Source organism: Drosophila elegans, unplaced genomic scaffold (genome assembly GCF_018152505.1).
Source record: "Drosophila elegans isolate 14027-0461.03 unplaced genomic scaffold, ASM1815250v1 contig_476, whole genome shotgun sequence".
NCBI classification, from domain to species: Eukaryota; Metazoa; Arthropoda; class Insecta; order Diptera; family Drosophilidae; genus Drosophila; species Drosophila elegans.
Window position 1 is genome coordinate 10,800,781 of NW_024545863.1, and position 26,922 is coordinate 10,827,702.

The window sequence follows — 26,922 nt, forward strand, 5'->3', positions numbered from 1 at the left end:
ACTAACTAACTACTTAACTAAAAACCGAAGCAGGGTTTTTTGATTAAGGAATACAAAAGTAAAAAATGTGCCTTAAAAAGCCTAAACATAAAAATGTTTATCCCATAGCTTTTAAATGCAACATTAAAGGTGCAAAAACAGTGTTAAATCGTTTTAGTAAATAAAACAAAACTTTTTCAAAAGAATACGAATCAATAAAAATAAAGATTTTTTTCTTTTTTACATATTTTGCATCTGTTTTAGAACTTAACACTTTTATTTTTTCTGTGTTGTGCATATTTTTAAGAGCAGCTGTGTTCGATTTTGAGTCAATAATATTACTTTGCTAGTTTACTTTCCTTTTAAATTTTAAACGTGTGTTAATAACCAACATATTCGATTTTCAGCTAGTCGAAGAATAATATGCTTTATAAATCGTCTACCATATTCGATTTTGACGTACCCATTTTTTAGCAAGTTTTTTATTTCCTCGTATATTAACTATTCGTTTATGTAAAAATTCTTACTATGTTGACATTGAGCTTGGCTGTCCAGTTTTGTTCGGTCAAAGTGGCTGTATGCCCCACTGTGCAACGGCGTGCAGCTGTGGATCTCCCATTTTTAGTTTGTGTGCGTTTTTTCTCAATCTTGTTTTTTATTTTTTGGCAATCTGCAAAGGGGTTTAACATCTTGTCAATCAAACTAGACATCTTCACTGTCGCCTGTTAACTCCATGGAATGCCACAGACACAATCAGCACCGCCGTTTAGGTGTTCTACTTAGCCAAATGTTATTGGAACAAAAAATGTATTGATTGGGTTATTATGTAATCAGTGATATATTTACGGAAATTAAATGGTACCAGTCCTTACTTCCATTAATCAGTTTCTAATTGGTTTAACAAATTAATTATGAAGACAACAGTTTGATTTCGTAATGTGTTTTATATGTTAAATATATATTATTTTTTATAGCATGTATAAGCAAAGGTAATAATTATTAACAAATAACTAATACTAACCAACAAAAAAAAAAACAAATAATATTAGAAAACACTAAAATTGTACTTTACTTTTAAAAACATAAAATTAGAGTTTTTCCCATGCTGTAACTTATGGGAAAACATGGTTTTTTTAGCTTGTCGTTAAAAATGGTACACTTTTTGAGTACTTTTTACTTACCAAGGTCATTAAATCACCACCTCTTACCATAAATATATAGGCAGGGGTTTCTTTAAGATTTCTGTCACCTTTTGGTAGCTGTTTTTTAAGTACCTTGTACCTATATTTTAAAATTAGTCTTAGTCTTTAAATCTTTAGCTCTCAGCACAGCCCGCTCGTGTCGGTAGCTTCCCTTGGGAACTTGACCCCACCCTTTTCGAAGCGGTAACCATTTGCGTCTCTAGAGATTGAAGGGTCGGCGCCTGCCACTCCCCATTTGGGATGGCGGGCAGAAAAGTAATTGCCCCAGCGCGATCGTTAACGAAAGTGGCCCGAAGAACGATTACATCCGTTTGTAGGTTTGTATGTGCATTGAGGTCTGAGGCAGTCGCATCATCGCTCACAGAAATTTTAAGCCATAGTTTTACTGCCAATTTTTGCCATTTCCATAGAGCCCGGTGCTGCTAGGGCGGGGGCTTCGAATAAAAGGCTTTTTAATTAACAAAAATTTCACTTTTTCACTTAGCATGTAATAGACGGGCGGCATATGCATGGATCATGATGAATAACAGCGGGATTGAGGGAAGTGGAGGAAAGTGCTATTGGGCGTACGAACTGAAGCTGCTGCCATCGGCCAGTTTGTTATTGAGCTGCTCCGACACCAGTTCCGCAGGGTTCTGATCCTGATCCTGCTCCTGATCCTGCAGAGCGTCGCGCACGAAGAACACCCCATTGACGCCGAAGCGCAGGCAATTGAAGCGGTACTCGAAGAATTGATTGGCCAAAACCTTGAAGACCACCGACAGGCAGACCTGCATGTTGCCCTCCCCAAAGGTCCGGATGTCGTGGAGCCGCAGGCAGCTGAAGAGCGGCAGCGGCAGGAGCAACGGCATGCAGTAGTCCGGCGGATTGCGGGCCGAGAAACCAAAGTTGGCCACAGTGCGTTGGTTTAGCTCCACGCTGAGTCGCATTCCCAGGTCCGCCCGGCTGTACTCGAGGGCGGCGCAAAGCCGCTGATTGAGGCCCTCCCCAAGCCCCAAGGTCATGCCCAGGCAGCAGCGGCAGGCGAACTCCGTGCAGGAGCACGGCTGCCACAACTGCGGCAGCTGCACAATGTTCCCATTGACGGGCGGTTGCCTGGCAGCTCCGTAGCGCAGCGGCTCCAGCTGCTGACCGCTGAGCGGGTTGTAGACCACCAGGCGGGGCAGTGCACCCAGATCGGGGCCAGCAGCAGCAGCAGCCATGGGATAGAACTGGGCCTCCGACGGCGCAGTGAAGAGGGCCAGGGCCAAAAGCCAACAGATCGATTGGCAGTGCATGGTTTCGCAGAACCAAAATGCGGAATGGGGTTTTCCGGGAGCGTGTGTTCTCGCCGGCAATTGTCCAAACAGAGTGCGGAATTTTCCACTAAACCCTGGCCGCTTTACCGGCCCGCCAAATGGCTCGGAAAATGTTTATTGTCTTACATTAGGTGACGGCAATAGGTGAGTGCAATTGCCTAAAAACTGTGTCAATGTTGGATCGGTGCGGTCGATACAGCTGCCTGCACTCCCTTCTCGCCGGCTAATGGATACGCTGATAAGCCAATGGCATGTAATTTGCATTGCCAGGCGTTACGTGAGGCTGGCCAAGTGCAAACAGAAAATTGCACACTTTTGTCACTCTAAAGTGTGTCAAAATTAGTGCACAGCTCGATTTGCGCAAACCTGCGGCACAATTCGTAGGTATATCTGCCATCATCGGACCAAAAACTAACGTAACGCAGCTCTCATTCAGCCGAACAAAGAAAGACAATTTAAACACTTTATTGAGGGCTCAGCCCTAGGAAAGGTTTACGTTAACTTCCATTGGCGGAAGCTTAGACTGGGGGTTTCCCAACCACGGTTCGAGGCTTTAACTTGCTTTAACTGTACATAGGAAGCTCGAGAGGTCGATTTTCAGAGTTGGGACCTTGAATTGGCTCAAAGACACATGTGTGTATGGCCTGAAGTATTATTCAACTTTTGATGCACATCCAAACATGCGGGAGTTTACACAGCCGACTCAAAGGGCAAAGACTTTTTAGAAAAATAGTTATAACTATTCCATGACAGCTAGAATAGCCTTCTGAAAAACAAAAAACATTTATACGAAACAGTTATTATATCTGTTAATAAACGTATACATCATATTTACATTTTTATATCGAGAAATGTAAAGAAGAAACAAAAGTGAACCACCCTCTTCTACAGTACTTAATGTGTGTGTTTTTTTTTTTTTTAAACAACAAAAGTTAGTTTCCAACTAATTAGGGCCATTATAAGGAACCAACTAATTATACGTTATACGTGAGGAAAGATAAGCAAATTAAACTTTACCGCTTATAATACCCGTTACTCGTAGATTAAAAGAGTAGGTTGTATTCGTTGTAAAGTATGTAACAGCTAGCAGAAAGCGTTTCCGACCCTAATGGGAATCCCAGAAATCCCAGAAATCCTTTTATTCTTGATCAGGATCAAAAGCCGAGTTGATTTACCAATGTCCGTCTGCCTATAAAAGCCAGATTTACCACGCAGATCCTAGTTATGCCCACTTCATTCATTCATAATTATTCTAATCGAACCAGCATAATCCTAATATGCCAATCAAGAATGTATATATCTACTTTATTGGTTCGAAAATGTTTCTTTCTATAAGACGGAAATGAAAAATTAAGTTAAAAAATTGTAATCTCCCTGTTTTTAAATTTATTTAAATTTACTTCGAGAAATAGTGATAAATATAACCTTTGGCTTGCCGTAATTTGTTTTTTTTTGTTGTTTTCTTTTCAGGCATTGCGTTTCTTATTAAACATTGTATGCATTGTATTACTTAAACTTACAATCAAAATGGTTGTACTTAGCGCCCATTTGACTACCAAAATAGTTGTTAATTAAAACTTTTTATATTTATTGTATATTTACGTAAAAATGCGACTTTATTTACCCACATTTTAACAAAAATCAAACAGTAACTTTAAAAATATCTTAAAGAATACAAAAAGAACTTGAAAATCAGCAAAGTTGTAATTTTTATTATTGGGTTTTATTTAGTCATCCGATCCGGCTCGTTCCGACTTATATTCTACCTGCAACAGAAAAATAACTTTTGGAAAAGTGTTATGCAGATAGATTTAAAACTGCGAGAATAGAATTGGATGGTCGGACGAACATGGCTGATCGACCATCCGATTGACGCTGATCAAGAACATATTTAATACTTGCAAACATCTAAATGAATTTAAAATACTCTCTGCAATGGTAAACAAAACACGACTTTTCGTGCTGTGCCCCTCCATATCGATGGGAGCGAACTATCAAGGTATCGATAGCACGCCAGGGCTGCGGCATAGCGTTATCGGAACCCACCGAGTCCACTCGCACCTGCTGCGGAACCAGCACCGTTGCAGCCCTGCACATTGTTCTTTTTATTTTTTGTGGCCACAGTGCATCGAAATGTTTTAGTTCTGTTTAGCGGGCGAGATAACACAGTGAAACAGATAGCGACAAAGAAAAACGCACTACCGTTGGCCACCAGCAAAATGGGCGAGTTCTTCAAGTCGCTCAACTTCAACTACTTCTCCTCCAGCGATGGCAGTCCATCTGCCAACGGGGCTGCTGGTGGCGGCGGCGGAGGAGCAGCAGCAGGAGCTGGTGTCCTCGGTGGCAGATTGGACAACGACTTTGTCGGCCAAGTCGTCGAAGTGGCTGGCCACAGGCTGCGCATCAAGTGTGTCATCGCCGAAGGTGAGGAACGTGGACGTGGGCGTGGGCGGGGGGGGGGGGGCGGAGCGGGTTTTGGCCCGCGACTCGCAAAAAATCAATAGGAAGTGGAGCCGCCAACCAGCAAGCAGCATTTTACTGCGCTTTGTTTACGCTTTCTGATTTCGAGGCGGAGACAGAGGCATAGCTGTTCCGCCAGTGCAAGGTTAACATCCGCAGTGCGTTGCCACTTACTCTGCTTCCACTTCCATTTGCCACCCGCGTTCCATGACTCCCGTGAGTCACCGTCACCCATGCCAGATCATAGTGATCGGAATTTTCACAAAACCAGTTCTTATATAAGAACGGACCGGAAGGCGGCCAAAAGTTCGCAACTCTAGCGGAAGTCGTCGGGCAGAAGACCACTTAGATAGCGAACTAGCAAACTGCCCCATTTGGTTGTGCCCAACGCAATTAGCATTTGAGCAGCCCATTCCTTATCAGCGCTGTGTTATCAACATTCTTTCCGCTTCCACCCCTTTTTCCAGGCGGATACGCCTTTGTGTACGTCGCCCAAGATGTGCAAACTGGCATCGAGTACGCCCTCAAGCGTCTAATCGGTGCCGATCAGCAGGCCTGCAACGCCATCATCAACGAGATCGGCATCCACAAGCAGGTCTCCGGCCACGGCAACATTGTCGCCTTCGTGGGCTCCAGCTATGCGGCGCCAACGCCCCAGCACGGCGCTCAGTACCTGCTCCTCACGGAACTTTGCAAAGGTGAGTGTGGCGTGTATGTACGAACCTATGTATGATCTCAATTGGTTTGCCTTGCAGGTGGCTCCCTGGTGGACTGTTTCAGGGCCAACAATGCTGCCATCGATCCGCCGTTGGTGTTGCGCATCTTCTACCAAATGGCTCGGGCCGTAGCCTGTCTGCATTCACAGTCGCCGCCGATCGCCCATCGAGACATAAAGGTGAGTCGGCCCGCTAAACGCAAGTAGCGAAGTAATCGTCAAACGTATCCGTTTCCAGATCGAAAACTTCCTCGTTGGCAACGACAAGCAGATCAAGTTGTGCGACTTTGGATCCGCCAGCAAGGAGGTGCTTGCACCGACGTTCGAGTGGAGTGCCAACCAGCGCAATATGCTGGAGGATCAGCTAAACACCGTCACAACACCCATGTACCGGGCCCCCGAGATGCTCGACACTTGGTCCAACAACCCGATCGGGCCAAAGGCGGATGTTTGGGCTCTTAGCTGCATCCTGTACTTCCTGTGCTACCGCAGACATCCGTACGAGGATGGCGGCAAGCTGCAGATCATCAACGCCAACTACATTCTTCCGCCGGACCCGCAGTATCAGTGCTTCCGCGACGTCATCAGGGGATGCTTCAAGGTGAATCCCGCCGAGCGTATGGACATTGTCATGGTGCTCGAACGCCTGGCAGCCATTGCGGAGACACATAATTGGTCGCTCAAAGGGCCTCTTGACCTGCACGGAGTACCCATCGACTCGTTTTCGGCTGAGAGCCCCGCTCGCAAGAACTCCGTGCAGTCGGAGTTTTACACCGAATCGCATAGTACCGCCCCAAACGCAGCGCCATCGTCGGCCAGCGTTCCATCCTCTAGCAATGGACACGGAAGTCTGCTGTCATCGCTGCGTGGCGGCGCTGGTACGCTGTTCAAGAACATTAAGGACACGTCCACCAAAGTGATGCAGACAATGCAGCAATCAATCGCCCGCACCGATCTCGACATCAGCCACATCACCTCGCGCATCCTCGTTATGCCCTGCCCCTCCGACGGCTTTGAGTCCGCTTACAAGACCAACAACATCGAAGATGTGCGGCTGTCTCTGGAGAGTCGTTTCGCCCCGCAGAAGATCAGTATTTACAACTTTGGGCAACGCACAGTGCCCCGACTGCCGCCACCAGTGCGCACGGTTGAGGCAGGCTCCGTTTACGGGTGTCCACAGGCCCATGCTCCCAATCTGCAGGTATGTAAATGGGGAAAAAAGGTTTCTAAAGTGTTGCGTTATTGTAGCGAAATAGGACAAACCTCAGATTTAAGTAATTTTTAATATAAACTCGTTTGATTTATTGTTACGAGTAGCTTTGGAAATTGTTCTAATACTTAATCAATAACTATAGTTTCGCTGCTTACCTCGTAAGACTTTTTAAATTGTGTCCCTGCTTTAAAAAGTACATAGTTTTTTTTTTAACTTTAAATGTTTCTTTCTTTCTTTTCTAAAAGACTTTCACTTTTCTAGTTTTTAGTTTTTCGAAATATTTAAAGTGCTTTATTCGCTCAGTTTTAAAGCTACCAACATACAATTTTAACAGCCGTATTTATACAATACATATGAACAATTTCTTTAATTCTTAAGATATTTTCTATAACTCCGTTTCAATACCCTGTTCTGAAGTTTCCAATTGAGTAAGGCAGACAAATTCATTTTCGACTGTATAAAAAATAAATGTTGCTGTACGTCCGTCTGTTTCAACAACATTTCCGATCTCAATTGATTTATTAGAGACTTGAAAACATATTAAAATCGAGAATGTGTAAAAATCACAAACTATCGGAAAATATTCACCCTTCTTCTCAAGCGATTACTGACCAATAGCTAATAGATCATACATAACAAATGTATTTTATTTCCTTAGAAAATGTTGTAGCCTCTTAATTGATTGTATTTTAATGCTTATAAATGAATAACTATATATATATTTTAATCTAGGGCCTGTTCACCGTGTCGGCCGACATGTACAACTTCCTCAACGCCGACCCCAAATCGATTGTGATCGTACAGACTGGGGACTCTGGCGGATGCAGTGCCGCCACCGTCATCTGTGCACTGCTCATGTATGCTGATCTGCTGCAGGAGCCGGAGGATGCGGTGCAGGTGTTCGCCGTCAAGCGGCACACCATCAATCTGCGACCCTCCGAGTTCCGCTACCTGTACTACTTCGGCGACATCCTGCGGCCCACGCCCCTGCTGCCCCACTACAAGAACACCAATCTCGTATCGCTCAGCTGCCAGCCAGTGCCCCGGATGACCAAGGCTCGCGACGGCTGTCGGATCTACATGGAGGTGTATTGCAACGAGACCTTGTTGCTCAGCACACTGCAGGATTACGAGAAGATGCGGTAAGATTGGATTGAGGATAAGTCGAGATTGGAGTCCGCTATTTGCTTTGTCATCATCCCTTACAGCTTGCACCTGGCTGGGCCGGGTAAAATAGTTCTGCCCATCAACTTGACCGTCTGCGGCGATGTCACGGTGGTTTTGTACCACGCCCGTAAGGGAATGGTGCGACCCCAGGGCCTGAAGATATGTCAATTCCAAGTGAACACGGGCTTCATTCCAGAGCCCGAAACGCTGATCACGTTCACCAGTCAGGATCTCGACGATCTGCCCGATCCCGAGCAGGTGACGCCGGGCTTCTGCGTCTCGCTTTCGCTGACGGTGACCGACACGGAAACGCCTCCCAGCCACAAGCCGCCATGGCTGCCGGCCAAACCCCCGCGATCACCAGCAGCTCTGTTTAGTTCGGATCTGGAATTCGCCGAGATGTTGGATAACTTTGGTAGGTGTGCTCGAGTGTGCCGTGTGCCTTTTGTGCCTGGGCATTGTGATTCGATTCTCTGACTATTCCAGTGACCAAGCCCAGCCCGCCTGCTGTCCATAACAGTGGGAATAGGGATCGCTCTCCCAGCTCTCCCCTCGTTCTGCCCGATGTCACAGAGATCGCCCATGAACCTGCGACGGCAGTGGCAGAGCCTTCGCCGCCCATCGACCTGCTCAATCTGAACCAGCAGCACAGTGATGCCCCGACGCCCACGGATCCTCTGGCCAGTGCCAAGCCCAGCTCGGATGCCAGTTTCGATCTGCTGGGCGCCTTTGGTGACGATGATTCCTCGGGCATTGGCTCAGCGCCGATTCCGGACATACTTCCAGCAGCTCCATTGCTGCAGCAACAGCAGCAGCCGCCGCCAAAGGTCAACGCCGATCTGTTCGACATCTTTGGCTCTGTGGAGCAGGCCCAGGCGCCCAGCTTGAAGCCATCGGCTCTGCCAACCTTTGTGACCAAGCCAGCGGTGGCCAGGAATGACCAACGATCACCAACCCAGCCGATCACCAAGGCTCCGGCCGATCCTTTTGCCGACATCGCCAATCTGGCTTCCGGTCTTAACATCAACTTTAACCGGAGCACACTGAGTGGCAAGTCCCCCGTTGGCAGTAGTCCCCAGCCGACGCAGTACTCCAGTCCCACCCACAGGCCATCACCATCCTCGCAGCCTCAGGCGAGTTTTATACCGCCGCAGCCGCAGCCAATGACAACCTCTGCCAGGGCAGCTCCGCAGCCTCAGTCGACTCCGGCTCAATCGCGACCTGACTACAGTCGAGCCCACTTCGATGCGCCGAAGGCAGCACAGCAAGCTGGCGCTGGTGGCGGCACCAAGGGATCCGATATATTCGCGGACATTCTGGGCCAGCAGGGTTACTCCTTTGGCAGCAAAATGAATCAGGGACCGCGGTCCATCAATGAAATGCGCAAGGAGGATTTGGTCAAGGACATGGACCCCAAGAAAGTGCGCATTATGGAATGGGTAAGGCAATAGCTTCGGGAGAGACACAAAAGAAACCATGTTAAGTATACGCTTTGCAGACCGACGGCAAGAAGAACAACATCCGTGCGCTGCTCTGCTCCATGCACACGGTGTTGTGGGACAATGCCAAGTGGCAGCGTTGCGAGATGTCCACCATGGTGACTCCGGTTGAGGTGAAGAAGGCGTACCGGCGTGCCTGCCTAGCCGTGCATCCTGACAAGGTGAGTGTCATGTGTGAATGGAGAGCTCTTTTTTAAGACTTTAATTAACACTCTGTTTTGCAGCATAATGGAACCGAGAACGAGGAGATTGCCAAGCTCATTTTTATGGAACTGAACAATGCATGGACAGATTTCGAAAACGATGCCACGCAGCAAAATATGTTCAATGCGTAAAACGCGTCCTATAGCTATTATGTCCCATATGTTTATCGCAATTAGTTGTAATTATCGTACTCTTAGCGGAATCTAGTGTAAATTCGTGTAAAAGTCTAAGCTTTAATGTGTAAAGTGAAAGAGTTGGCCAATGCCATCAGCCCTTTGAAATTCGGAACACACACCCGTGGACATTTTACTTAATTTCGTATAACAAGAAAGCCATTCCAACACTCCTATTGCATCCCAAAGCAGTCCGCCCGGAACACGAAAAAGTGTTTGAAGGTATCTGCCAATCATCCACTAAAATGAAGCGGAGATTGCGATTGCACGCCTTATCCATCCATCATCCACCACATGAATCAAAGTTTCGTATATGAAATACTATACTATACTATATACTATAGCTGCAATTAGATTAATTACGACATGTCCTTGACCCGTTTGTTTATAGCCAATATGTGATTAAACTATAATTGATTGAACTTCATAGTTTATGTACATAACTGTTCCGAGAGTATAAAGTATAAAAGCGAGTAGGACAAAGTTAGTTTTACCTTCTAGCAGCCCTAGTGTACATAACAGAGTATATTGGAGGTTATATTTAAACGCAAAATTCCGGTTCAGCATTTAACGTTTGTCGCTATAAAAAAAAAAATAATAAATTCTCTATATACGTTTCCTTGTGAAATGCCACTGTTAAATGTGTAGTAAATGCCCTTATTCTGGTTGGCTTCCCTTTTTAACCCGCTTGCCGGCCACGAAGACCTCGACAATGTTGCGATCACAACCGGTGTAAATGAACTTCTCCACCAGCTCGTCGACGTTCAGCCTGCGAAGGGGATGTGTCACAATGCTAACATCCACTAGCAGCGCATCGAACTCTTTGCCCAGGACAAAGTTTCCGGTCAGGTGGTCCATCGCGAGCGCCTTGGCGCCGCCCAAAGTGGCCATGTACAGGGCCTGCTTGTACTTCAGCTGCACGTAGCCGGGGTCCTGGGTCTTCGCCTCTCCCGTTCCGCGAATGTTCTGCTTCTTGAAGAAGTCCAGGTGCTTGGACACATCCAACGCGCGCAGCATGGCGTCCTGGATGGACACCGAGTTGCCGCCCGAAACGTCTGTGCCCAGGCCCACGGTCACGCCGGCTCCAACCAGCCGCTGGACGTCGCACAGGCCCGAGCTGAGCATCGTGTTGGATGCGGGACAATGGGCCACCGAGCAGCCGCGCTTCCTTAGCAGTGCGATCTCGTCGTCCTCCAGGTGCACACCGTGCGCCATTACCGTCTGTAAATGAAAGTTGGAAGATTGTAGGTGCAGGTGGGCAAACTGGAACCGGAAAAACGAACCTTATTGGTGAGCAATCCAGCCTCGTCGTAAGCTGCGGCGTAACTGGTCCCGAAGATCCCCTTGACCACCTCGATCTCGGCCAGATTTTCGCTTATGTGGCTCTGAACATGCAGGTCGAATCGTTTGGCTATGTTGCCCAGGTCCTTTAGCAGAGCCTTGCTGCAGCTGAGGGCGAAACGGGGCGTGATCGTGGGCAGCACCAGCGGACTGCCCAACTTGCCCATCTCCTCCACGAACGCCAGGGTGGCGCTGGCCGACTCCTCCGTTGTCTCCCTGTGCAGAGCAAGAGCAACCCAGTAAGGTCAGCACACACACACACTCACACACAACCCACGTCACACGCGGTACTCACACGTAGAAGGCGGGACTGTTGCAGTCGGAGCAGACCTTGCCCAAAAGCGCCCGCTGGCCTTGGCGCACCGCCTCCCGTGCCAGGATCAGCGTCGATTCCAGGTGGTTGGTGGCGAAATAGGATGCCAGGGTGGTGCCACAGCGCAACGTTGCTTCCTGGGTAAACAATTAAACTAGTAGTAGTATTTTATTACCATTATCAGCAAGCGAAAGCGAACGCTTGTGCGTTTTGTGCCACGCAAAACTGATAAACTGATAAGAAGTGTAAATGATGCTTACGACAACGCTGTGGTAGACCTCTTGGGCGAACTGCTGGTCGGAGAACTTGGCCTCCAGCGGGAAGGTGTAAGTGTTCAGCCAGTCGAGGAGTGGCATGTCCAGTCCCAAGCCCACTTGCGCAAACTGCGGTGCGTGGATGTGGCAATCGACGAAGCCCGGCATGAGGAACTGGTGCTCCGACAGCCGAATCTCGGCCAGATTCTTGGCCTGCAGCGAGTTGCTCGTCAGCCACGCCTGGTAGTCATGACCCACTCCTATTATCTGCGGGTTAAAAAGCATATTAGATCACGGTTTTATTGTGGAAAGTGGCTATGAAGGACACCTTTCCCTTGTCGTCCACTGCCAGGAATCCGCTCTCGAAGGACTCGAACTCGCTGAAGGACTTGGTGTGCACAATGGTTCCCAGGAAAACAGTTGCCATGTCGAAAGTATCGTTGTGGGCACGGCACCAACGTGTTTTGAAACGTGTTTCCGATCGCACCTCGCAGAACGCATTGAATTCGATTAGCTCAACAAGTATTTAAATTGTCGCCAAGGTGCACGCGTCTCGCTGTGAATGCCGCCTAATAAATTGTACGGAATGACACTTACTTAAAATTACCCTGAAGATTGATCCGTACATTGCGCGTCACTTAAATAGGTACACAGCCTTAGGAAATAATGCGAATTTCGGAAAAGGTTTGATTTATTTTGCTACATTGTCTGCTTTTAAATGGATAAACTAAACCCAAACAAAAAAAAAGAAGAGAAATTTCGGCAAGCCGATGTTTATATAACCTTGCATTTATAACAATTAATATATTTTTTCATTTTGTGATATGAAACCTAACCAAATCAATTGTAGAATATTTCATTTAATCACTTCCACGCTCTTGTGGCGATACTTTGTTTTCTTTTTTTACACTCACAATAAAAGTAATACTGTGTTTATACTCACAAAATAAATAAATATTCATATTTGTTTGGTATATATTTATTCGTTCAACATCTGTCGATACCGAGTAAACTTTTTAACTCTTCAAACTTTCTACGCTAAATAGATGTCAGATTTTTGATAAATTAAAATTAATATTTTTAATACTTTTTAATCATTAAAATAACACTTAAAAATTGTATTTATTTTTATTTATAAAAGTAAAAAATAAAAGGTATTTATAATTAAGACTCATAATAATAATAATTCTGAAAATGTGCCAAATTAAAAAAGGATTTCATAATAACAGTTTATAAACTTACGCTGCTTTAGTTATAACTAGAATCTGCTTGGTAAATCTCAAATCGAAAAGTCTTTTAAAATCTCGCCGTCGAAACGAACAGGCAGGCATTAACTGAAGACACATAGGTTTAAGTTAAATATTCTACGCTTTTATATGAATTTTTCCTTTTATTTTAAGGTCCATACATAGTCTAATAGTGCTAGAAAGAAAACGTAGCTTTGGTCCACGGAGTTTTTTTTAATTTATTTTCGATCTTTGTTGGGGGTTTTATAAAAAAGCTTTTTTCAAGCGCAAAATTTGTAGATAATTTTATTGTCTATTTCTTCACAGCTCCCATCCGACTGGCGTCCTGACTGGGATAGGGTATTTGGCCAGGTGGCGGAGGAATATTTATGGAATCGAGCCCCACACCCGAGGTAGACGCGGCTGTGGAACTGGCGTTTCCGTAGGGCGCTGCGTAGGTCGGCTGGCCGTACATCTGGTATGCCGACGCCGGGACCAGATTCGAAGGCAGCTGGTGCAACTTCATGCCGGCGGGCATGACATTGATCTGCTCCTGACGCAGATTGAAGTAGTCGTTCGGCTTGGCGCTGGGCGGCGGAATGCCGGCCACATCGAAGCGTCTGTCTGTCTTGGCGGCGGTGCCCTGTTTCGCCTGCGAGTGTGCCCACTTGATGCTCACCTTCCGGCCCTGGATCACCAGCTTATTGAACGTTCGCTCGGCGGCCAGTTCGGCAGCGCTCCGTTTGGTGTACTGCACAAACGAGCACTGCTGGCGTGGCACCAGCGCAATGGAACGGATTTCACCAAACTGGTAGAACTGATCACGCAGCTCTGGCTCCGTTATCTCCTCGGGAAGATTACCCACGTACAGCGTCGTGATGTTGCGGTCCTCCGGCGGCTCGAGGGTGGGCAGCGAGGCGGCCCGTTTCATGATCTTCTCGGCCACGGGATCATTGCGTCCGTAGTACCTGTCCTTGATGTTCTGCTCGCACAGCGGATCGTCCGGCTCGTTGGGCTTGTCGTGGCGATAGGGGCACTCCTCGCCACGCTTGCACTCGCCCTTCACCCAGAAGGAGCAGATGTGCGGCCTGTTCCGCTTGTAGTAGGGTGCCGTGCGCGCCAGCTTCGAAAGCATTTCGTTGGCGGCGAGGGATCGGCCGACCGCTCCGGCCGCTTCGGTGCCGTCACCGTCCTGCAGCTGGGCGTCTATGTTCTGGATGTAGTACTCCTTGTTCACGTCGCTTTGCGGCATATTGTCCGCCACTTTGAGGGCGGCGTCGCGCACCTGAATGGGAAGGCCGTACTCCAGGTCGAGGAGGCAGGTCTGGCATACGTTCTTCAGGCGCGCACACGTCTGGCAGATCTCCGTCTTTTTGAAGCGCATCCGGGCGCCAGGACACCATCTAAATATGGTGAACGGTCGCGTGCAGATCTTGCACTCCTTTCCGAAACGCTCTTTTATCATCCGGACGTAAGGATTGTCGCCCAGGCAAGTCTGGCACAGGATAGGGAACTCGGCGTCCTCCCAGTTCTGCCGATTGTAGGTGTTTGTGGTCTTTGACATGGACATGGCGGCGGCAGGTCTGTCTTCTTTTCTCAAAATCTGAACTAATCCACACAATGCTAACTTTTTTCTTGTCAAAATTGGTGATGGGGTGTATGAACCAACATCGATAACATTATCGATAGCTGTCGCTATCATGAGTCTGATTGGTTATCCACGTAGTGTCAAAGCGTACAGAAAGGGAAATAAAATCTATTCTATCTTGTTTGGCTGCGATATTTAGCTGATTTTATCGTTACATGTATTTCCATTTTTAATATGGGTAATGTCAATTATAAGACGAGATGCAAGTGCCAACCTACTTGGCCCCTTGGAAGAGCGTATTACGTTGCAATGCAGAAAATTGTATATATGTTCGATCAGCGGCCAAGTCCTCTGTCTATCCGCTTTTACGCATTTTTGTCTCTCAGCTTTAAAGCTTTCTAAAAAAAACATTATAAATTAATTTGTTTCGGGCAAAAAAAAAATAACGCCAAAACGCAATGCAAGTGTAAACAGCACCTAACTCCACAACTGCAGTCCATTGTGAACACACACTGCGTGCGTAAGTGGATGCTGGCTGTAATGGAAACACTTTGGGTATTTGTGTAGCTCAAAACGCGAGAATACCTTGTAGTGGAATCACCTTGTTTTGAAATCATTATATTACGGTTATTAATGCTCGTGTATGTTTAGTATATTTTTGTGGCTGCTAGTTGCGAAACGGGCACACTTTGCTGGGGTTTGTTTACAATCCGGCAAAAGAAAAATAAAAACATACTCGGAATTTCGAAACAATGTCACAGGTTAAGCGGTACCGCAAATCCTCGAAGTCATCCGATGACGGCGAACAGGACAACGATGACTACGTGCCGTACGTGCCGGTGAAGGAGCGGAAGAAGCAGCACATGATGAAGCTGGGCCGGGTGGTGCAACTGGCCTCGGAGACGTCGCAACCCAAGTCCTCGAGCGAGAATGAGAACGAGGACGACTCGCAGGGGGCCCACGATGCCGAGACTTGGGGCCGGAAGTACAACATCAGCCTGCTGGACCAGCACACGGAGCTGAAGAAGATTGCGGAGGCCAAGAAGCTCAGTGCCGTGGAGAAGCAGCTGCGCGAGGAGGAGAAGATCATGGAGAGCATCGCCCAGCAGAAGGCGCTGATGGGCGTGGCCGAGCTGGCCAAGGGCATCCAGTACGAGGAGCCCATCAAGACCTCCTGGCGACCGCCGCGCTACATTCGCGCCATGTCGGAGGAGGAGCGCCAGAGCATACGCCAGCAGCTTAGGATCCTCGTGGAGGGCGAGAACCCAAGTCCGCCCATTCGCAGTTTCCGCGAAATGAAGTTCCCCAAGGGCATACTGAACGGCCTGGCGGCCAAGGGCATCAAGACGCCCACCCCCATCCAGGTCCAAGGCCTGCCCACTGTGCTGGCGGGACGCGATCTCATTGGCATTGCCTTCACCGGCTCTGGCAAGACCCTGGTCTTCGTGCTGCCCGTCATCATGTTCGCCCTGGAGCAGGAGTTCAGCCTGCCCTTCGAGCGCAACGAGGGCCCCTACGGCCTGATCATCTGCCCGTCCCGCGAGCTGGCCAAGCAGACGCACGAGATCATCCAGCACTACAGCAAGCATCTGCAGGCCTGCGGTATGCCCGAGGTGCGCTCCTGCCTGGCCATGGGCGGGCTGCCGGTCAGCGAGGCGTTGGACGTGATCTCGCGCGGCGTTCACATCGTGGTGGCGACACCCGGACGTCTCATGGACATGCTGGACAAGAAGATCCTCACGCTGGACATGTGCCGCTACCTGTGCATGGACGAGGCTGACCGGATGATTGACATGGGCTTCGAGGAGGACGTGCGCACCATATTCTCCTTCTTCAAGGGCCAGCGCCAGACGTTGCTCTTCTCGGCCACCATGCCGAAAAAGATCCAGAACTTTGCCCGCTCTGCGCTGGTGAAGCCGGTCACCATAAATGTGGGTCGTGCCGGAGCGGCGTCCATGAACGTCACCCAGCAGGTGGAGTACGTGAAGCAGGAGGCCAAGGTGGTGTACCTGCTGGACTGTCTGCAGAAGACGGCGCCGCCCGTGCTCATATTCGCCGAGAAGAAGCAGGACGTGGATTGCATTCACGAGTACCTGCTGCTGAAGGGCGTGGAAGCGGTGGCCATACACGGCGGCAAGGATCAGGAGGAGCGGTCGCGGGCCGTCGACGCTTATCGCGTGGGCAAGAAAGACGTGCTGGTGGCCACCGACGTGGCCTCGAAGGGCCTGGACTTTCCCAACGTGCAGCATGTCATCAACTACGACATGCCGGACGACATCGAGAACTATGTGCATCGCATCGGACGTACGGGGCGCTCCAACACCAAAGGACTGGCCACCACGCTCATCAACAAGATCACCGAACAGTCGGTGCTGCTCGACCTGAAGCACCTGCTCATCGAGGGTAAGCAGCAGGTGCCCGATTTCCTGGACGAGTTGGCGCCAGAGGCCGAGCACCAGCACCTCGACCTGGGCGACTCCCACGGCTGCACCTACTGCGGTGGCCTGGGTCATCGCATCACCGAGTGCCCCAAGCTGGAGGCCGTCCAGAACAAGCAGGCCTCCAACATTGGGCGTCGCGACTATCTGTCGAATACTGCCGCGGATTACTAAGCTAGTGGCCAGCCACCTAATTATAAGAAGGTTACTACGACGCAGGAATAAACTAGAGATGGAGATTAGTTTACATACATATATATGTACGGACGTACGTTTCTGGGATTTTTCAAATTTGTTTTCACTTTGTTTTCGGCTTGTTGCTTATCGCACGAAGGGAGCTTTGCTTATCAATCATCCAGCAACCGCAGAGAGCGATCGTGAGCGCGATTCGGGTTCGGGCAAAATTTTATAAAAGCAAAGTCGAGCTTTGGCTTTCGTTTAGTGTCTGAGACAGAGCTCTGTCTGTCGTTCGATCGCACCGGGATCGTCTTTAAGTCGCGCTGATCGTATTGACCTACAAGTAAGTAGTGTTTTATCTGTGTTTTAAAGTCTGTTTATCAAGCCATTATGCTCTAAGATTGTACCACAAATCAGTGTAACCCTAAAGTACATGGTAAAAGCAAGGAACAATTAGCAAGCCCAAATAAGTACAATTCAAGGCTGATTACATAAATGCTAATGCAATAATTTTTCTATAGATCAACAGCATTCAATGTTATCATTTTGTTGAGCTCATTTCGTTAAATTGGATGCTGATTGGGCTTATCAATTGTTTTGAAAAATATAAACTGAACTACGGTCGAAACCTTTGATTCTACGGCCATACAAATGTCAAACAAAAACGGAAATTCCAATTATAAAATCCAACAATTATAAAGTCTTAAAAATTAAGTCTAAAATATTTGTAAATAATGAGTGCCTGCTTGGTTGACTCTTTATTAAGTGTGATTGATTGGGTAGCTGTCATCTTTTAACCACACTATTAGCTTGACTGTATATACACACATTCGTGTGGACATAGTACCATTTAGGCATAATTCATATTCAAAACTCGTGAAGAGTATGTGTACTGCCTGCCGAATAAAGGTAAACTTGAAAATAATACATTCTAGTTGTTCAAAGACACATATTTTGTTCTTTTGAAACTTAAGTAAGGAGCCTCACCATCAACAATCAGATATATTTGACTCTCGTTTATCTTCGATTCCATTCCCACGTAGCAGCACTAATTTAAACTTAATTTCTTTTATTTTTTGGGTTATGACCCAGTTGCAAGGAAGGGCTAAATGGGCTTGCCGCTCTCGACATACGCAATCATGATATCATGCCCAGACCAGTCAAGTCGCAAAACTAATTACCTGAATGACAATTTGTGAAAACATGCGTGCCGCCTTTTTATTCACATCTTTGGCCTTATGCTCCGATCAAATAGCACACTGTCGATGAGAAAATGATATCATTCGAGATGGGAGCTAATAGGAACAACCACTTTTATAGCATTTACTAGTAACTTATTTCCATAATACTTATTTAATGATTCTATTAGGAAGAGAGCTCAAACAAGTTTGGGGGAGTTTTAATGGCCGCGACTCCCAAACTTTGTTCATTGGGTGGCCAAACACCTGTGAGCCATCGCACATAGAAGTGTAAAGATTGCTCTTAACTCACCTGATGCTTCTCTTAATTACAGCTGAAATCAGCAGGAAAAATCGTCTCTGTTTGATCTGGAACAAACGCGGCGATAAAAACAAAGGCAAATACATAGTAACGAATACCCAAACACACAAAACACATCGGGCGTATACGCTATACGCGGCTTGTTATATTTATCGCAACAATAAACAAAGCACCCGGGATTCTCCTCGCCGCAACCGCCGTCGAACCGAGAAAGAGGCAACTCGAAATGGCAGCGCCTGGCGTCGTCGGCATGGCAGTCATCTCCAGGTAAAGCAAGTGAACAGTTCGCTGTCTAGAAAGCTCCGCCAGAGTTAAAATTTAATAGAGTTAATCAGAGCAATAATTAAACAAGATCACTCACCGCAGTACCAGTACCAGTTTGAAGTAGAGTAAGTGCGTAGAGCTATGGAATAAGTCATACGGCGTCTAAAATATTCGCCTTCAAAGCTTGTGACAAATTTGGTGTGTCTATTACTTTATGGCTTTTTATGGGCATGACTCACATGTAAACAGACGTATGTATTTAGTTCGGAAAGAAGAAAACTCAATGTGCAATTAATGTGTTTGCCCTTGCATTATCACTCCTTCAATTTTTATAGGAATATCATATTATAAGCTATCGACAATATAGTCCAATCGGCTTTTTATACCCTAACGAAGGGTAGAACAATGTTAAGAAGAAGTTTAAAAAATGAGTTTAAAAATATTCAAATAAAATCATTAGTCTGTCCTGTAAAATAATATTTATATCCAATGATTTGCTATTGCAAAAGTAATTCAAATTGTAAACAAATCGATTTTCCAGATGCTTTGTATATCTTCCATTTAATATACCATTTAATTTAATATACAGAAAGTCATCTTTAACTAACTTAAAATCTTCCAAAAAAACAACATAAAATGTTTGGTTGTTTTCAATAAAAGAGTAAGTACCAAACTAGCACAGGCTTCCAGAAAATTTAAAAACATATTACGCGAATTCTTGAGTCCCCATAATCAAACAATGACACTCAAACTTAGCAATCTGCTTTCAGCCTGCTCGTGTTGGTGGCACTCTCGTTCAGTCCCTGCTCCGCCGGCACCTTCAACGCCCGTCCCGCCTTCCCCGTGCAGAGCGGCCAGATCCAGCCCAGCGGCCAGAACAACAAGCAGCCCGGCAGACGCGTCATGAATCCCGCCTTCGCCAACGCCGGTCGCACTCCCGGCCTGGAGATCTGGCGCATCGAGGTGAGTCATCGGTTTTGGGTTTTGGGTTTGGGATTGGGTCTAATTTCACTCGCTGGCGTTCGGAGAAGCATATAAATAGCTGGCGCTTGTTCACATCACTTGGAACGAGTTCGCAGCCCACGCACGAATGCGTTGCTCATGCAGTGGCTTCTACCAGCGGCCTGAGGAGAAAGGGGCGGGAGAAAGTGGGTGGGACGGCGGACGACGATGCTTTTTCCCAGCTGGACGGCTCGTGCCACCGGCCAGTGGATTTTCCCTCCTATTCACTGAACTCGCGCTGTGTGGCTGCCATGTGTTCATAAATACATTCATTCTCCCGTCTGCGTATATGCAAAATGTATACATTAAGTGGCGGATTTTTGTTTTTTAATTAACTCGGACATCAGCCAAATTTATTAGGTTCGAATTGGGATGCTTTTGTTTATATCGCCTAGCATGTGGTTCCAGGAATACATTTTTAGAATCGAACGAATTGACTGTGGAATAACTAAACTTTTTTCTCTACTGTTCTTTTTTTTTACCCTTTCCAGAACTTCGAACCCGTCGCCTACCCAAAAAATAACTATGGAAAATTCTTCACTGGAGATTCGTTTATTGTTCTTAATGTAAGTATATTTATCTATTTTTATTATAATTTATCTAATTTTTACTGAAGAGGTGTAAACACCTGGTTGATTATTTATTTGCCAAAAAAATCAGAAGGTGTGACCCATTTGACAATCAGCTAAACTTTAAGTAGAACACCAAAGCCAACAAAAAATTATTTTGAGGCTTTCTGGTTCGTTTCCTGAGTTTTACCGAAAAATTTCGAAATATTTTTAAATATTTTAAAATATAGTATGGTTTTAAAAGTTTTAAGAAAACAGTTTCTAGTTGACGAATCTAAGCTAAAGACTTTTCACTCAATTTTATATAAAATTACTTGTTTGTCAGATCAGTTGTTCATTATTAAAAATTTTATTGATAGAGTTTAAATTAATTCTCTTAACATTTATAAGCAAGTAAGTAAAGCTGTGTCACTTGATCCATTCGATAAATATTAAAGTCATTAGAGTTTCCATGAAGTTTTCTAATTTATTTAAAAATTTTGAAAAAATGGCGACAAAGGCTGTTTGTTTGCAAATTGTCCAAAAATTGATTTGCACAAATTCGATTACAAATTTCAAACATGTTTTATGAAAGTAGTAGCCTTCAAGCTAACTCACAATTTATAAGCCAGTACGTAAGACTAGGTCTGTTGATTCACTCGATCACTTGCTTGGAAACAACAATAGAGTGAAAATAATTGAGAAACATTAGAGTTTCCAAACCAAGTGAGTGTTTTCAATTTATTTTAGGGGTATCCCCTAAAATAGTAAAAAAATGCCTTCAAAGGTTTATTTTTTTGTCCAAAAATTGCTAAGCCGAAATTCCATTTCAAATTTCAAACATGTTCTTTGAGAAAAAGTAGCCTTCTTAGATAGTTTTGTTCAAATAAGTTTAGCATCTGACTTAGCTCAATGCACATAATACTCGATTTCTAAATTGTATTATTCAAAAACCTCTTTTCCACTCAAGACAATTGAAAACAAGAAGGACAAACAACTCTCCTGGGACGTGCACTTCTGGCTGGGTTCCGAGACCTCCACCGACGAGGCCGGAGCAGCGGCCATCCTCACCGTCCAGTTGGACGACCTGCTGAACGGAGGCCCAGTCCAGCATCGCGAGGTGCAGGACCACGAGTCGCAGCTCTTCCTCGGCTACTTCAAGAACGGTAAGAGTGACGGCTAGACGGATCGAAGTGTCTGGAGCTCCCCATTAACCTGTCCTCCGATGCAGGCATTCGCTACGAACAGGGCGGCGTGGGAACTGGTTTCAAGCATGTGGAGACCAATGCGCAGGGCGAGAAGCGTCTGTTCCAGGTGAAGGGCAAGCGGAACGTGCGCGTCCGCCAGGTGAACCTGTCCGTGTCGTCGATGAACAAGGGCGATTGCTTCATTCTGGACGCGGGCAGCGACATTTACGTTTACGTGGGCTCCCAGGCCAAGCGCGTGGAGAAGCTGAAGGCGATCAGTGCGGCCAACCAGATCAGGGACCAGGACCACAACGGCCGTGCCCGTGTCCAGATCGTCGATGACTTCAGCACCGACTCTGATAAGCAGCAGTTCTTTGATGTGCTGGGATCCGGCTCCGCCGGTCAGGTGCCCGAGGAGTCGACCGCCGACGAGGACGGCGCGTTCGAGAGAACGGACGCCGCCGCCGTTTCGCTGTACAAGGTGAGCGATGCCAGCGGCAAGCTGCAGGTGGACGCCGTGGCCCAGAAGCCACTCACCCAGGCCATGCTGGACACGCGCGAGTGCTTCATCCTGGACACCGGCTCCGGCATCTTCGTGTGGGTCGGCAAGGGAGCCACGCAGAAGGAGAAGACGGACGCCATGGCCAAGGCGCAGGAGTTCCTGCGCACCAAGAAGTACCCGGCCTGGACCCAGATCCATCGCATTGTGGAGGGCGCCGAGTCAGCTCCGTTCAAGCAGTACTTTGCCACCTGGCGAGATGCGGGCATGGCGCACACCCGCCTCATCCGATCGGCCCTGGACATTGGGTCCGATGAGTCGCTGGACCTGGACGAGATCGACGCTGTGGTCAGCCAGCTGAAGAAGAGCGGCGGTCGCGCCTTTGGCTTCATGCCCGACCATGGTCAGAACAGCATCGAGACCATTACCCAGTATGTGGCAAAGTCCGGATCCGACGAGGTCCTGGTCAACACCGTTGCCTTCGAGGAGAACCTGCCGCTGTTGGGCTTCGGCTCCTATGTCCTCACCTACAACTACGAGGCCAACAATGGCGATACGGGCTCCATAACCTACGTGTGGCAGGGATTAAAGGCCCCCGTCGCCGTCAAGGAGCGAGCCTTCGAGGAGGGTCTGGCTCTGGCCCGGCAGAAGAACGGTCTGCTGGTGCTGGCCAACCAGGATCACGAGCCGCGCCACTTCTACAAGATCTTCAAGGGCAAGCTGCTGACCTCGTACACCGCACTGCCGGTGACGGCGCAGCTGTTCCGCATCCGCGGCACCGTCGAGAGCGACATCCGGGCCAGCGAGGTGCCCGCCGACAGCTCATCCTTGGCCTCGGGCGATGCATTTGCCCTGCTGTCCGGCAAGTCGCACAAGATCTTCGTTTGGAACGGCCTTGGTGCCTCCGCCTTCGAGAAGAGGGCAGTCGTGGAGCGCTTCTCCACCTACTGGGACGACGCCGAGCTGGAGCACGTGGAGGAGGGGGCGGAGCCGGAGGAATTCTGGGAAGAACTGAACGGCGAGGGACAGTACGATCGCAGCCTGGGCGACCTTGGGGCTCCGCTGCTGGAACCGCGCCTCTTCCACTGCCGCCTGAGCTCCGGCGGACGTGTGCGGGTCGAGGAAGTGGCCAAGTACGAGCAGGAGGATCTGGACTTCGACGACGTCATGCTGCTGGACGCCGGCGACGAGATCTACCTCTGGGTGGGCTCTGGCGCGTCTGAGGAGGAAAATGCCAGTATTCTGGACATGGCCAAGGTGGGTTCATTGCACACCATCGCTCGGGTCTCCACCATCTAATTCTGTATTCCCACTTTGTCCACAGCATTACATCCGAGTGGAGCCCACCGCTCGCTCCATGGACACGGTGAGCATCATTCGTGTTCCCCAGGGACAGGAGCCGCGGGTTTTCAAGCGCATGTTCCCTGGCTGGGAGGACAACTACTGGAAGGTAGGTGATCCGAAGCAGGTCTCCGGCTAATCTTCGTTAAATTACTTGTTGCTTTTGACCCATTATCGATTGATTCTCATCACCGTTGCATTATGAACATAATCTGAGCTTACTCACGCCATTAAACGTACTAACAACTATCGCCAAACGCCATCTGTAAGTTGATTGATAACACATTTACCCATGCTTTTCGATGTGAAATCTGCACTATATACATATATGGTTTTTATTAATTTTGGTATCACCTTTTTGTTTTGACAACCTGCAGGATTTGCCCAGCTACGATGATGTGAAGCAACAGATTATCGATGCCAACAATGAAGTCTAGAGCTTCGGATTCAATTCTCAGCAAAATTAACCAAAAATTTGTTTGTTTTTGCCCTTCTAAAAAATGTATCTAATGTAATTTTATAATAAATCAAACAACTTTACAATGTACCCACAATGTCACGGAATATATTTGGGAAGTCACTGCCATTAGTTTTGTTACACTATTTATACACCCTTGCAGGGGTTTATATAATTGACTTGCTGAAGTTTGGTTCTTTTTCTATTTAAAATACAACAAATTATTAATTAAAAAACTTAATTAAGAATGTTTGAGTTGATCTTATGAACATTGTCAACCGAAGAAATTTCTGTATCACCCCGATTAACTTAAATTCTTGAATTAAAATAAGTTTATTTTTGGTTTTATAGCTCCTAATATGACCTTTTTCAATAACAATTTCACTTGATGGCTGTTTTGGTTTTTAGCAATGATCAATCAATCAATCAATCCATAGTCGTTACGATTAAGACCAATTGGTTTCTAAGTGTAAGTCTTACTGATGTTTATTAAATTCGCTTTTGACAACACAATCAAGCTGTCTAGACAGGATCGGCCCACACAGTCTGTTCGATCCAGTCCAGAAAGGACGATACCCGGGTGTAAACCGAGGGGTAGCTACTGCGACAGAACACCCCGTACGAGGTGATGCCTATGAGGTGGTAGTGGATTCTGTGCCGCCGTCGGCGACCGGGAAGATTGAGTTGCAGCGGACCCCCCGAGTCGCCCTGGCAGGTGTCCCTGCTGAGGATGTAGTCCTGGCCGCAGATCTGGCTCTCCACAACTCCGTTGGGGGTCTCCGCGATGGGCGGCAGCTCGCTGTTGCACTCGGCATTGGGTACTATGGTCAGGTTGAGGTTCGTGAGGCGGTTCGTCATCGCCTTGGCGAAGTTCGTGGCTCCGTATCCCATGGCGAAGGCAATCGTGGTGGGCAGCTCGGGGAAGACCCAGAGACGAATGGGCCTCACGTACTCCGTTAACCTGCCAGAAACGTGTTAGCAAACAGGGGAGGTCAGCGTGGTGCTTTCTAGAGCCCTTCGCAAGTTGAGTTTAAAATCAACTTCGAATTAGCGCTTGATCTGTTTGTCTTTGACCTTGGAATCATAGGTATGGAATCATGTGATCATCGACTAACAGCTCCTTTTATGACTCGTTTGAAACAGTTCAGCTCGAGTAGGTTACAAAAAAAGCAAACAATTCAATCAAGTTCAAATTACTTCAACAGAAAGAGCTCATGTCAAATATCATTGGTGAGCAAAAATTACGGGCGAGTTCTCGTTCAACTTTGAGCTTCTTTAAAATAATTAAAATATGTATTGCAAGCTCAGCGGATTCAGACGCCAATTTTTTGAGTAACCGCGCGAATTCTTTGGCTAAAGATGGTCTAATATATTCTTAAAGGCGGGAATGATTGCCAACGGCGGCAAAATATCCTAGCCAACGGTCGCCTAGGCTTATAAATTCTTAAGAACTCGCGGTCAGGGATCAGGGAAACCATTTTCGCAAATCCTGGTTGTCAGTCCAGACCAAACAGTCCAAACAAGACCTCCTTAAGCACAATAATTACTAGTCATACATAATAAAGAATGTTTGTTACTATTAATGATTTGAAGAATTTGCAAACAATTTTTAATAATATTTAAAGAAATCCCTAATTTCTTTGATAAGGTTGCCTTTTCATCGTGACATTTCGAAGCACCTATTGAAAGATTGAGCTACTCGAACCCATGATTCCATGAGCTTATGATCCCAATGAGCCCTTTATTTCGATAGAATCAAATAGCTTTTGCTGAATGGGTAGTCAAAGGGCTCTTCAAGTTAACTTGTTTACTCACTCCACTTCCCGTTCCAGTTTTAGCAAGGCAATGTCGTCGTAGTACAGCTCCTTGCTGTACTTGGGGTGTCTGATTATTTCCTTGATCCTCATCAATTGGGTCTCCGCCGGGCGTTCCGCGGCGACCAGGTTGAGGTCCCCAATACGCACCCACTTGGGAGGCATCCTATGGGGTCAAATTACATTCACAGTCACGGGATTTGGGGTCAGAGGTCAGGGGCTTTGCTAGAATGCTCACTCGTTAATGGAAGTACAGTGGGCTGCGGTGAGCACGAATCTCTCGCTTATCAGGCTGCCGCCACACTTGTACTCGATTCGCCCTACGTCGCCCTCGAAGCCCACGGCTGCCTGCGAAAACAGATTGGATTGGATTTGGATTTGGATTTGGATTTGGGCCCTCAGCTTGAGCTTATCAGCTCCCGATGTGCGTACCATGTGGGGGTATTCACCGGGCCGGGCCAGCACTCGGCCATCGAAGTCCGCGTCGTTGGCATCGGCGGCCACTGCGGTGTCGTTGGGGAAGATCCGCTCCACGTACTCGGAGTATTCTAAGGGGACAGACACAGGCGGTGACTCACGGATGCACGAAAGCACGAATGCACCACGAACCACTTACTCTGCTCACAGAGGCGGGGTCGCTTGTTTTTCTTCTTTCTAAAGCCGCCGGGGGGCCGGGGAAAGGGCTGGCCCGGCCTTGGGGGCGGTGGGTGGTGCCTGTGCTTGGGCTGGGGCAGATCCTCCACGCGGTCGAACTGAAAATCGTTTATGCGGAACCACCGCTTCTCCTCCGACTCCGACTGTTCCGGCCCGGCACCGAAGTCCGGATCCGGGAAGACTATGTCGCTGTCCAGGGGAAAGCGAATGGATCCCGGCTCGGGGGGCGGAGGGGGCGGCGGGCGCTGGCAGTAAATGGGGGTCAGAGAGCCCCAGAGCCCCAAAATTGATACGAGACAGAGACAAACAGCGCGATCCATCTCGTAGGAGTGTCGGGAGCGGACTGAACTGAAGCTTTCGCCGCTCGCCGTGAATCCCAAGAAGCCCAAGTCGCTCCGCGTTATCAGCG

The 26,922-nt window shown here is 47.5% G+C and overlaps 7 protein-coding genes across 8 annotated transcripts; 3 read left to right on the forward strand and 4 right to left on the reverse strand.

Annotated features, from left to right (window-relative positions):
- Positions 1 to 1,400: 1,400 nt before the first annotated feature.
- Positions 1,401 to 2,895, reverse strand: LOC108140998. Its single transcript, XM_017264072.1, has one exon. It carries the CDS (start codon positions 2,456 to 2,458, stop codon positions 1,739 to 1,741), a length of 720 nt encoding a protein of 239 aa, XP_017119561.1. The 5' UTR covers positions 2,459 to 2,895; the 3' UTR covers positions 1,401 to 1,738.
- Positions 2,896 to 4,571: 1,676 nt separating this feature from the next.
- Positions 4,572 to 10,551, forward strand: LOC108141102 (cyclin-G-associated kinase). Its single transcript, XM_017264310.2, has 9 exons — positions 4,572 to 4,903; positions 5,407 to 5,637; positions 5,695 to 5,834; positions 5,893 to 6,855; positions 7,600 to 8,009; positions 8,076 to 8,449; positions 8,521 to 9,473; positions 9,533 to 9,694; positions 9,758 to 10,551. The coding sequence occupies exons 1-9, from the start codon at positions 4,699 to 4,701 to the stop codon at positions 9,866 to 9,868; spliced, it is 3,549 nt and encodes a 1,182-aa protein (XP_017119799.1). The 5' UTR covers positions 4,572 to 4,698; the 3' UTR covers positions 9,869 to 10,551.
- LOC108141104 (guanine deaminase) lies at positions 10,328 to 12,356 on the reverse strand. Its single transcript, XM_017264312.2, has 5 exons — positions 12,147 to 12,356; positions 11,825 to 12,085; positions 11,547 to 11,701; positions 11,194 to 11,467; positions 10,328 to 11,131 (listed from the first exon to the last, which is right to left on the reverse strand). Exons 1-5 carry the CDS (start codon positions 12,243 to 12,245, stop codon positions 10,568 to 10,570), a joined length of 1,353 nt encoding a protein of 450 aa, XP_017119801.1. The 5' UTR covers positions 12,246 to 12,356; the 3' UTR covers positions 10,328 to 10,567.
- Positions 12,357 to 13,052: 696 nt separating this feature from the next.
- On the reverse strand, positions 13,053 to 14,703 carry LOC108141103 (pre-mRNA-splicing factor RBM22). Its single transcript, XM_017264311.2, has one exon. It carries the CDS (start codon positions 14,612 to 14,614, stop codon positions 13,358 to 13,360), a length of 1,257 nt encoding a protein of 418 aa, XP_017119800.1. The 5' UTR covers positions 14,615 to 14,703; the 3' UTR covers positions 13,053 to 13,357.
- A 549-nt stretch (positions 14,704 to 15,252) lies between these two features.
- On the forward strand, positions 15,253 to 18,812 carry LOC108141061 (ATP-dependent RNA helicase abstrakt). The gene is made up of 2 exons (XM_017264215.2): positions 15,253 to 17,590; positions 18,761 to 18,812. The coding sequence occupies exon 1, from the start codon at positions 15,385 to 15,387 to the stop codon at positions 17,242 to 17,244; it is 1,860 nt and encodes a 619-aa protein (XP_017119704.1). The 5' UTR covers positions 15,253 to 15,384; the 3' UTR covers positions 17,245 to 17,590; positions 18,761 to 18,812.
- A 91-nt stretch (positions 18,813 to 18,903) lies between these two features.
- On the forward strand, positions 18,904 to 24,135 carry LOC108141060 (gelsolin). 2 transcript variants are annotated; one of them, XM_017264214.1, is made up of 7 exons: positions 18,904 to 19,014; positions 19,782 to 19,974; positions 20,505 to 20,579; positions 21,532 to 21,727; positions 21,793 to 23,504; positions 23,572 to 23,697; positions 23,966 to 24,135. In XM_017264214.1, the coding sequence occupies exons 1-7, from the start codon at positions 18,974 to 18,976 to the stop codon at positions 24,023 to 24,025; spliced, it is 2,403 nt and encodes an 800-aa protein (XP_017119703.1). In that variant the 5' UTR covers positions 18,904 to 18,973; the 3' UTR covers positions 24,026 to 24,135. The 2 variants fall into 2 exon arrangements, with proteins under 2 accessions (XP_017119703.1, XP_041565206.1); XM_041709272.1 differs by lacking the exon at positions 18,904 to 19,014 and adding an exon at positions 19,021 to 19,136.
- A 370-nt stretch (positions 24,136 to 24,505) lies between these two features.
- Positions 24,506 to 26,859, reverse strand: LOC108141062 (serine protease snake). The gene is made up of 5 exons (XM_017264216.2): positions 26,476 to 26,859; positions 26,292 to 26,407; positions 26,098 to 26,207; positions 25,861 to 26,025; positions 24,506 to 25,006 (listed from the first exon to the last, which is right to left on the reverse strand). The coding sequence occupies exons 1-5, from the start codon at positions 26,831 to 26,833 to the stop codon at positions 24,568 to 24,570; spliced, it is 1,188 nt and encodes a 395-aa protein (XP_017119705.2). The 5' UTR covers positions 26,834 to 26,859; the 3' UTR covers positions 24,506 to 24,567.
- Positions 26,860 to 26,922: the final 63 nt, after the last annotated feature.

Coding starts and splice junctions, on each gene's coding strand:
- LOC108141104 (XM_017264312.2), bottom strand. CDS start 12,245: ATGGCAACTGTTTTCCTGGGAACCATTGTGCACACCAAGTCCTTCAGC. Junction 12,086..12,146: donor CAGTGGACGACAAGGGAAAG/GTGTCCTTCATA, acceptor TTTAACCCGCAG/ATAATAGGAGTGGGTCATGA. Junction 11,702..11,824: donor AGGTCTACCACAGCGTTGTC/GTAAGCATCATT, acceptor TTGTTTACCCAG/GAAGCAACGTTGCGCTGTGG.
- LOC108141103 (XM_017264311.2), bottom strand. CDS start 14,614: ATGTCCATGTCAAAGACCACAAACACCTACAATCGGCAGAACTGGGAG.
- LOC108141102 (XM_017264310.2), top strand. CDS start 4,699: ATGGGCGAGTTCTTCAAGTCGCTCAACTTCAACTACTTCTCCTCCAGC. Junction 9,474..9,532: donor AAGTGCGCATTATGGAATGG/GTAAGGCAATAG, acceptor TACGCTTTGCAG/ACCGACGGCAAGAAGAACAA. Junction 9,695..9,757: donor TAGCCGTGCATCCTGACAAG/GTGAGTGTCATG, acceptor TCTGTTTTGCAG/CATAATGGAACCGAGAACGA.
- LOC108140998 (XM_017264072.1), bottom strand. CDS start 2,458: ATGCACTGCCAATCGATCTGTTGGCTTTTGGCCCTGGCCCTCTTCACT.
- LOC108141062 (XM_017264216.2), bottom strand. CDS start 26,833: ATGGATCGCGCTGTTTGTCTCTGTCTCGTATCAATTTTGGGGCTCTGG. Junction 26,208..26,291: donor CCGGTGAATACCCCCACATG/GTACGCACATCG, acceptor CTGTTTTCGCAG/GCAGCCGTGGGCTTCGAGGG. Junction 25,007..25,860: donor AAACTGGAACGGGAAGTGGA/GTGAGTAAACAA, acceptor CGTTTCTGGCAG/GTTAACGGAGTACGTGAGGC.
- LOC108141060 (XM_017264214.1), top strand. CDS start 18,974: ATGGCAGCGCCTGGCGTCGTCGGCATGGCAGTCATCTCCAG. Junction 19,015..19,781: donor GGCATGGCAGTCATCTCCAG/GTAAAGCAAGTG, acceptor ATCTGCTTTCAG/CCTGCTCGTGTTGGTGGCAC. Junction 21,728..21,792: donor CCTCGGCTACTTCAAGAACG/GTAAGAGTGACG, acceptor CCTCCGATGCAG/GCATTCGCTACGAACAGGGC.
- LOC108141061 (XM_017264215.2), top strand. CDS start 15,385: ATGTCACAGGTTAAGCGGTACCGCAAATCCTCGAAGTCATCCGATGAC.